Raw genomic sequence first — 9,984 nt, 5'->3', positions numbered from 1 at the left:
CAGTCAGTGCACATATCGATCCCGAAGTCCCCACTGCAGCTGAAGCATAGTCTGGAAAAAAAAAAAAATGCTTCTAGTTACACCTGCTTACACCTCTTTTGCTTCACCAGCATTATGTAGTGACCGAACAAGGAGAAGCACAAATCACTGACACGTGCTTTTATGCATAATATAAAGCATAAGTACAAAAACTGAGCCACTATTCATTGCCCTCATTTTTTGGAGCTGTTAGTGGTGTACCCTGGAGTTGGCCACATATATATATATATTTTAAAAAAGCTGTAAAAGAAACCAGATGAGGTGTAGGATAGCAAAAAGCTGGAAAGAATTAGGCCTTCAAAACTTTGATCACCGACTTTCCCTCTGATGTGCTCGAGAACCAGTAACCAAACACAGAGCCAGGCCTGTGGTGGAGCGAATAAGGAAAGGATGCATCCATGAGGATCAAATTAAAGCCTGATGTGGCGATGTCAAGTGAAAGCAGGAATTCTAAGGCAAGATAACACAGCTGGCCTCAAGGCATTAAACCTGTATTTTTTTTTTTTTTTTACTTTTTACCATGAAAACTCTTAAACAGTTCAACCAGCGGAAAGTTGTAAACAGGGCTCTCCGGTGAGAGCAAAGCACTCATTAATCGCGGGTTTGGCCTCTCGGCAGGGCACGCTTCCACTGGGAGTTCTTGTTGCTTTTTTAGCTGTCTTCTAGTTATGAAAAGGTGCAAGCCATGATATAGTTGGGGAACAATAAAGCCCCTTTTCAACTGCTGTCGAATGATGTCAGTCATCTCCTTCAATTCATCATTCTGGGTGAAATTATACAGGGGATTAGAGATTCCTGCTGTAGCGTGCTTGTGGCTGACAGAACGGCTCCTGGGGAACAGTGTGCCAGTACAAGATATTCCTACAGCACAATGAGAGCACTGTATGGGCAAGTACAGAAGCTACAGGGGCTTCAAAAACTCCCAACGCTCCACACAAACCAGGCAAACAGTTGATGCACTTATAATAAGGCACTGCATGCAAAACACATACTCCGACAACAGTTAAGTTAAATTATGTTTGTTTATCAAAAAGGACAAGAGTTTTTTGGAATGTTACAATGCACGTTAAATTAGTTCCGCATCAAATTTGCAAAACAGATTGACAAAACAATATTTACAACATTTACCAAATGCACAATGGATATGATACACCTGTGACTTTAAGGCTGAATATGCAATCCAAACACAATCACGAGAGTGCAGGGGCCGGCTGTGACAACGTGTGCAAACGATTTTATATTATATATATATATAAAAAAAAAAAAGAATAGCGAGCCAGATGTCAACGAGAAATACTGGATTCAAGAGTCAACTTATGTTAAGGCTTAGGAGTTTATCATTGGGATTATAGAACACAAGGCAAGAATCCGAACGTGCGCTAAGGGCCGCGTTATGATACCCCAGTCACAAACATAGTCTGCTCTTGACATTTATCCATAACCAGGTCAGTGGAGTGATGTAAGACAGGATAAACTGACCTTTATCATTCCTATCAGTGAGGCATACAGCGGAAATCTGAGCAGGAAGCTTATAAACATGTGTCAGATTTACTCATTTATAAAGTGGGCAGCACATTCTATTCACAAGAGGTAGTTCAGCTGGATAATCGAGACAGTTTTGTGTAATGCGTGTCAGTTTTGCACACATGTGCCAATCCCCTTTGCCAAGCTCCACAGATCCATCATCTGTACCTATACAGACTGTTCACAGCTGGCTGTACTTTCCTTTGCAATGTAAAATGTGTTTGTATAATCTGTCTATCCTGTCCTGGAGAACACCGGCGTGCTCGTCTGAGAGAAATCCTAATTCCTGAGACAAAGGCTCGCTGTCTCTGTACAGCTCCAGCAGCTTTTGCCTGGAGTCGCTGCGCCTGTGCAGCTCCGCCACGCGCTGCGTGGTCCGTTTTCTGAACACGCACACCGAGCTCAGGACTGTACTGTGATATTTCTCCCACATGTTTAGCACCCGGAACCCGTGCACGAGTCCGGCCTCGTTGTCTATGAATACAAGGTCACCGTGCGGCGTTTTCAGGAGATTGTTGGTGTCCCTCTCCATTACACGCGAATCCCACTGCAGGCTGAATAAATTGCTGACGAGTCTGTCGAAGTTTGCAGTCAAGTAGTCTAACACGATCAGGTCAGTCCACTGCATTAGCTCCAGCAGTTGCTCTGTCGTCTTGTTCCAGAGCTCGTCGAGCCCAGGGTGCAACCCGGTGCTCTCCTGTCTGAGCGGCGCAGGTGTTACCACCCCGGTCAGGTTGGAGATCCACTCAGTGAGCGAGACCACGGCTCGGTCACTCCAGTGTAAACCATCTATTTGCGTCCTGACGGCCGCCCATTGCTGACTGTCACTGTTCAGTTTGGAGAGTATTAAAGGAGGCACGTTCGTGATGCCAAGCAAACTGGCAAGGTAATATGTCAAAGTTTCTCCTTGCACCTGATCCGCGTTTATCCCGTAACGCACACACGCTTTGGTGCCATCCGCAAAAGTAGCGAGCTGATTGGATATCCTGCCGCATCCAGGCTCCAGCTTCACCACCCGGTACGTCCTCGCTCTCTCGCGCCATGCCCGAGCATATCCCTCTGTGAAGCCCGCAGGGAGGAAATCTTCCAACCACCCACTCCAGAATATCCCATTCTCCACTGGGGAGCCCAACTTGACCGAGCCCGCCCGCTGCGTTGACCTCTTGTTATCCCCATTCATATGGTAATCTCGACTTCCCGCAGAGTCAGGCTGATCGGTGAGGTTGTGAGCCTCGAGTCTGCCCCCCAAGTGCGGTCTCTGTGCCGCTGGGACAGCAAGCAGTGCCCGGAAAGTTTTAGCGGAGAGGTCCACGGGGAGACCTTGGTGAAAAGACCCTGCGCCCGGTTTGGAAAACCTCCGTTTGTGTCGCTCCAAACGCTCCTCCAGTGCGCTCCAGACGTAGAAAACACTTGCGAGGGCGCACAGGATGAGCAGAGCGAACAAGTTTGCTGTTAGAGCCCTCATGGTGAGGATCACCTTTCCTTTCCGTACACAGACCTCTGGCAGATTTGAAGAAGATTACAGAAAGAGACGGTTTCCTTCAACCAGCTCAACTGGAGTGACTCTGATCTGTGCGCCCCCGTGTCCAGTACACTCCCGAAGCCCTGCGGCGCACAGGCGGACTGTTGTGATCACAGGGAGAAGAGGGTCGCCGAAACTGAGCGAATTTCATCATCGGTCTTGTTCAGAAGCCCTCTCATAATCCAGCTCTGTGGGTAACAGAGAGCATTTCAGACCGTCGTCTACTGAACGTTCTCTGTCAGAGTCCGTTGGAGTCCTGGTACTCACTCCGCGTCCACCTCCCTCTTTCTCATCTTCCTTTCGCTCTCCACCGGGCGCTGGGTGAGTTTGATTTGTGGTGCTGTCGACTCGCAGAGAGGCACTAGGCGGCGAGACACGTGACTCCAGCCCCGAGATGGTGGGCGGATCGTGGGAAGGAGGGTTCAGAGAGGAGCGGAGCAAGTGCACCACGCTGCGTTTTATGCGTCTGTGCGAAGTGAGAGAGGATCGTGCGGTATCGGAAAAGGCAGCCATTATGATAATTGACACCGAGAGCAGAAGCACTTTGGAGTGAATGTCACCATTTTAAGCAAATCACATTCTGTGCCTGCGTACGAAGCCGAATATGTGTGTCAATGAGGCGAAGGGAGGCAGGGCTGGAGTGGTGGAGGATGAACCTGCCTGAACTCGCTGTCTCCAAATTTGTGCAAAACATTCAAAACACTTTTCCCTCTATTTTTCCATGTCTGCCCACTATGAGGTCATTATGAAAGCATTAAGAAGCATCTCCACAGTTTCTTGGGTTGTTTAGCTCCTTACTCCAGTTCATCGACTTTGAAATCAAAGTGTAACCATTGTTGACTTGCAGCTTTAATGCTGTTAGTGGATGTCCATATCCATACTCCTTGGGTAAAGCTCTCCTTGATCTAGAAAATGCAGATAAGGCACTAGTTGAATGCTAAGAAACTTTATCTGAGCACATCGCAAACAGAAATAATTATTTGAGTTTATTTTTAAAACACTTGCCTCAATCTAACCCTGATCTATCTGCGATACATGTGCAAAGAAGTTTTCCTTTTATGCATCTTCAATTTTATGCTTGGGCGGCACAGTGGAGTGGTGGTTAGCACTGATGCCTCACAGCAAGGAGGAGGTTCCAGGTTCGAATCCAGGCCGACTGGGGCCTTTCTGTGTGGGGTTTGCATGTTTTCCCTGTGTCGGTTCTCTCCGGATACTCCGGCTTCCTCCCACCGTCCAAAGACAAGCTCATTAGGTTAACACAAGGTCCACTTACGGACTTTATATTCGGCTTCTAACCATATTTCACAATCTTCATCAGCAAGCATCTCACCCCAGTTAAATACCCCCTTCAGTATTTTTAGTTCACACACCCAATTTATATTCATAGACCACCGTTATGTCAATTTGTGCTTTTAAGTATTAGATCATCACTCCTGTTTGTTTCATCCTTGTCCAAGGCTTTTGTTAAACCAAATGTAACATGCATGCACACAAACTCCTTCATACAAATCCTCCTCATTAAATTACTTCTCATTAGCATCCACCCCGCACTCCTCACCATGCGGCTCGTGTTTTTACTCTCCGTATCTTGAACCTCACTTTCCTAATCAAATTAATTGGGTCATTTTTATAGCAACATGCTGGCACGCTAGATTGCCTGAGTCGAAAAAGGCAGCCGCAGACAAGAATGCTCAATTACATCCAGTAAACTAGGGGTCTGCTAATGTGCGCTCTAAACGCCTTGAGCTCCGTAACTCTTATCTGCATGCTGCTGATATTCGTGTTAGTTTATAGCTGGAAGAGAGACATGCTGAATTGCACAAGCCGTGATAGTTTATCATTCATAATCCAATAATGTGTAGGAGGAAACGGGAGACAGCTTCTCGAATCTGACGTGGCTGTGCTGCTCACGGAGTCTTCACCTCTGCTTGTGCCAAGTTGGATGGGTTTTTTTTTTTGCCATCAGCAGTGTAATCTGTTGTATTCCTACCATGTGTTTGATTCTGCATTGCAGACTGACAGCAGTGTGGTAGCGTGGAGGAACGGAAAGTCCCCGAGTTGTGCAGAGACAAAGAGAGAGAAGTGATGGAAAATCAAAAAAGGTTTGTGTAGCGGTGCATGTCTCTGCAGAGAAAAGATTTAGTCCCTTCATCTGCTTTTTAGAACAAACAAGTCTTTGATAATAACACGCTATCAATTTCCCAGGAATGGTGATAGCTACCGTGCAGTTACATTATACTTGGTAAATACAGGCAAATATAAAATTATATGTCACAATACTTTCATGTAACTTATCCCTCTGCTTGGTCTCTAGACTTGATATAAACATTTGGGCATAGCTGCTTCCCGTCTCTTTCACTCTGAAACCATGTAAGAGCAATGCTTGTGGGGTCTAGACATGAAAAATGAAGAAGGCTTAAGTGCATTGCTGGAATTCTGTCTGATGTGTGTAGCCTTTTAGGAGTGTGCAGTAACTGCGCTGTCTGGCTTAGTCTGCAGCACCGTGGCCCTTGGTATCCGTTTCCCCCCGAGCGCAAGTGTGGGCATGTTCACATATCAGACCTATCTGTTTCTTGCCATGTGTTATCTGCAGGTCAGCCAACCTCTCAGTCCCCCTCTCACCGCTGCCGCACCACCCCACCCCACCCCCGCCGCATTCCTCCCACAGCAGTCCCGAGAGGGCCGTAACACGGGGGAAAGGAAGGCTTTCCTCCACCCGCCGTGGCTGACCGTGGTCAAGCGCGGTGACACAGGAGAGCCCCGACCGTCCGTCATTCTGTCTTCGGCGACACAGTACACCCATCGCTAGCCGTCTGACAACGCCACAGCTGTGACACAATCTGGTGTTCTCTGTGTGGTGCCTGTCTGCCGGCCCAGGTGGAGGGGGGAAAAGAGACGTGAAGGGATGGAGAAAGAGGAGGAGAAAGTGCAGTGGGCTTCTGTCACTTCCCTCATAGCTAAGGTTGGTTCATGCTGAGTAATAACTCAAAGGTCCCTTGACACTTTGCAGCACTCTTGTTTCCTGGACTGAATAATGAATGTGCAGGGCTTCCATTAGCGTTGAAAGCTCCGATTATTTCACAGGGCCTGACAATTACTCATGCTCTGGGAGTCAGGGAAAGGGCGGGGGTGTGGGGTGTGGAGGGGATCTATGGGGATGAATCCATGTCGTCCGGTTTGCATTTGTGATGAAGAGATCTCGGTGGACATGTGTGTGCTCAGACATGTTTATTCTAGTAAGAGTGAGTGGAGCAGATGATAATAAGAAAGAGATACAGCATTTTTGGTTCGGTAATCTCATGGTGAGTCAGTGTATTTGCTCAGTGAGTTGTCAATACCTGCCTTGAATCCAGGAACTGGAATATTCCCATCTGTTCACGAAATCCAGCTTGTTCTTCTCCCTTCTCACCGCAATACACTTTGGCTCTTTTCAGCATTTATTAAAAATGGCACTTTTAAGAGCAGTTTCACGCCAGGTTTTGTCCTGACACAAATGTAGACAAACTGAAGCTGTTGCTACAACGAGAGACACACTCACTGCCGGGACCTGAGCATGGCACACAGCCACCCAACTGCTGCCTTTTTTTTTTTTTCCTGCATTCGCTGCGGTTTCACTTGCCTGCCTTTGCCAATTTCCTGCTACGCAGGCTCAAGGTTTTTAGAAGAGTGGATGGTTGCTGTTTGCTAATGAATGGGCTATTGTTAATTAATGCAGAATTTCTCTCGTAGCCATGGTGGCAAAGCAGGAGGCTTGGTTTATTGATGTACTGTACTCCTCATCTCCATCTGGTTTCCATGCAGCAGAAGTTAGACGAGGGGGGGTGTTGAAGCAGCAGAGGAGTGGCCCTTTGGCATTCAGTGTTACACAAGGGAGACCTTCACACAAGAGAAGAATGAAGAGGGGGAAAAGGAGATGTACTGTGGTGCCACTTGATTAAAGAATAAGTGTTCAATCTCCTGCATGACACCTCTTGACCTGCCACGCCAAATCCCCTATTAAATAAGTCAAGAATTGAATTCCTTTCTTTTTCCTTTCTGCTACCCGGTTTATTGATTGAAGTGCGCTCAGTGCTTTGTAGTGAGGATCACCTTTAAATTGGCTAAACGGCGAGCTTGTGAACATGTGCTCATCATACGAGAAACCACGACTTCCAAAGCTTTGGTGCATTTTTATTTTTCCACACGCAATGCGCCATGTGATATGTTTTCTTTCTTCTCCGGCTCTTGCGGCGGTCACATGTTCACTCGCGATTAGAGATGGAGGCTGAGTGTCCTCCTAATGTTTCATCGAAGCATTTTCCAGCTTCAGGTTTAATGGACGAACAGCGTGAAGTACTTGCTCTCGTACCACGCTGGAATGAAATCTCCTGTATGAGTCAGGGAAAAGGGCTGCGGGTTGTTTTTTTTTTTTTTTTTTTGCGCATCTTCTTTTCCAGCTCCAACCCGCCCTATCCAGATTTCAAAACCAGCTTAAGCAACCACTAATGGAAAACATGTAGACTTTTCAGCATATGGCCCAAGCATAAGTAGAGGAGGGAATTCAGTGCGTTCTTCTGAACAGATGTATGAAAATGTACATATCGTACATAATTTGAGCGTTGAGACATTATTTCTTCTCATGCTCAGATAGATCAAAGTGTTGTTAGATTGTTTAATAGGAGGATTAAAAGCACAATCTGTACTTCAGTAGGCCAAGTTTACAGTCTGAAGTCAGATATCGAAGCTTACTTTTAGTTCATACTTGCATCAGCGTATATATCTAATGTGACATTTGGTTAAGAGGGAAATGTAATTTACTGGCAGAAAGTTTGAGCTATGTCCGTGATAATTATTAGCTGTCAGAGACCTGTTGATAGTAAACTACCCGATACCCATATACACTGGTAACATTCAAGTCTCAGTAACATCTGAAAAAGATTCTGTTTTTTCAGCTGTAAGATTTATGTTTCCCAGCGGCACTGTCCTTTTTCATGGCTCCTCAGCTGTAGTAATAGCAGCGTTGGGGAATTAATGGAAGTAAAAAAGGCCAAAATCCGCAACAGTGACCCCTTTGGCATCTTGACCTTTCTCTACCCATGAGGCTGGTAGCGTTGACAGGACCCTGTTGGGGGAAGGGTAAGCAAACAAGCCATGTGGAAAAGGCTTCTAGGCCAACGCTGGAAGAACAACAAAACTCACAAAACCTCACACAAAGCTGGCTCAGTTTTTTTTTTTTTTTTTTTTGCAATAGACTGTTTGCAACTTCACTCACGTTTTGCAAAAACTGCACGTCTAAATCTGGGATAATCCCTTTACCGCTATCTTTTAATCTGTGCTCCCTTCTCTGAACTGTCTTGGATAAATAGCAGCATCCGGCTTGTGGCAATGTTCGCCAAAAAACAGAACAAGCGTGTTAACGTGTAAAATAGGGTTTTTCGTCATTTTAAACCGCCCCATTTGATATTGGCTTTATTTCACCGTTAGGCAGCTGTAGAGCGAAAGCCTGATCATTTATGGCTCTGGCCTTGTGGCGCAAGCCTTTTCCATAAGACTTGATGTAGAGTGTATTTAACTTGCCTATGCTCCACTGGTGCCTGGAATCACTTATGTAGTAGATAGGTGCTCACCACTGATAGATTTGTGTCCCTGGGGACAGGTTTGTATCACGGGTGGCTGTCAGCGCATACATTATGCCGCTTAAGCAAGAATGATCACTGCTATTAACAACAAAGAAGGCCCAATTGAATAATTTAGCGTACTGGGTAGTGGCAGTGGCTTGCTGGTGTTAAAAGGAGGGTAGAATTGATCAAACAGCCTGCCCTCACCCAAGCGGTGGGAATATAAATAATAAAATGAGATCACAGCGATTAGTTACGATGCCCTGTTCCAGTCCGACACCTCCAACTTACATCCCTCTCCCATTGAAGTTTTAGCTCAGGACATCTTGATACAGGCAAATCAATGTGCTCCATAACAGATGGAAGCAGGAACGATGAGATGCGCTTCACGTGCAATCCAAAAGGTGATGTACAGCAGCACATTTTTTCTTCTTTTCACTTTGATCCGTACAGGTTTTTCTGTGACTTGGCTGACTCGGCATATCGTCTCTTCACACAGACTTGCTTATCAGTCGTTAGGGGCCGCTTTAGATTCACCTCATGCCTTGTTTCCAAATGAATTTCATGGATTTGTAGGCTCTGACTCCCTCTAGAGGGAGCGAGGATTATCAACAGGAAAGGAGAAAAACAAGAAACGCCTCCCTCTTCCAGTGATCACAATCACTCATTTACAAAATATATTCCAAATTCTTGGCTTGCCTCAAATTTCAATAATAGCAATTATGGCTCCCAATTATATCGACATGCTAGTAAGTGACTCAAGTACTGTTTAATTAATATTAGATGGAAGGATAACTGCTGGCTTCCTGTTCCCAAGTAGTTTTTTCACTCACGTCTGAATCATTGCTTGTGTATAAATATCTTCTAAGAAAAATGCTCACTCATGTAGACTGTATATCATATATTCCACCAATAATCTACTCCACATATACATTGGCTTTCAGTTTTCAGGATTGGACAGCAGGCATTCGTGTTTAATGGTCAAGCAAAGAGAGTCTTTGTGACAAATGAAGCCATTTACATTCACAAGAACAACTCATGCCAGAGAAATATATTTGCATCTACATCTAAAGGCACAGTCGCAACATAGCTGATGTTATACGCGGTGTCGTGCCCCTTTCCCCTTCCGCTGCCTATACGCTGGAAGAGCTAAGGCATCAGTATGAGCAATGCATGATGTAACAGTTCTGTAAGGGCGACTTTATTAGAGACAGAAACACATCCTCGCCTATCAGGAAGATTAATCAGTTACTCGAGATGCTATTTCTAGCGTATAGATCTTGGAATAACATGTTTTGATCC

At 45.7% G+C, this 9,984-nt stretch overlaps 1 protein-coding gene across 1 annotated transcript; it reads right to left on the bottom strand.

Moving 5' to 3' along the window:
* Positions 1-1,016: 1,016 nt before the first annotated feature.
* Positions 1,017-3,690, bottom strand: fjx1 (four-jointed box kinase 1). The gene has a single exon (XM_084554765.1). The coding sequence runs from the start codon at positions 3,026-3,028 to the stop codon at positions 1,745-1,747; it is 1,284 nt and encodes a 427-aa protein (XP_084410891.1). The 5' UTR covers positions 3,029-3,690; the 3' UTR covers positions 1,017-1,744.
* Positions 3,691-9,984: the final 6,294 nt, after the last annotated feature.

Source organism: Chelon labrosus (assembly GCF_963514085.1).
Source record: "Chelon labrosus genome assembly, chromosome: 11".
NCBI classification, from domain to species: Eukaryota; Metazoa; Chordata; class Actinopteri; order Mugiliformes; family Mugilidae; genus Chelon; species Chelon labrosus.
This window is presented reverse-complemented; position numbering and strand designations above follow the sequence as displayed.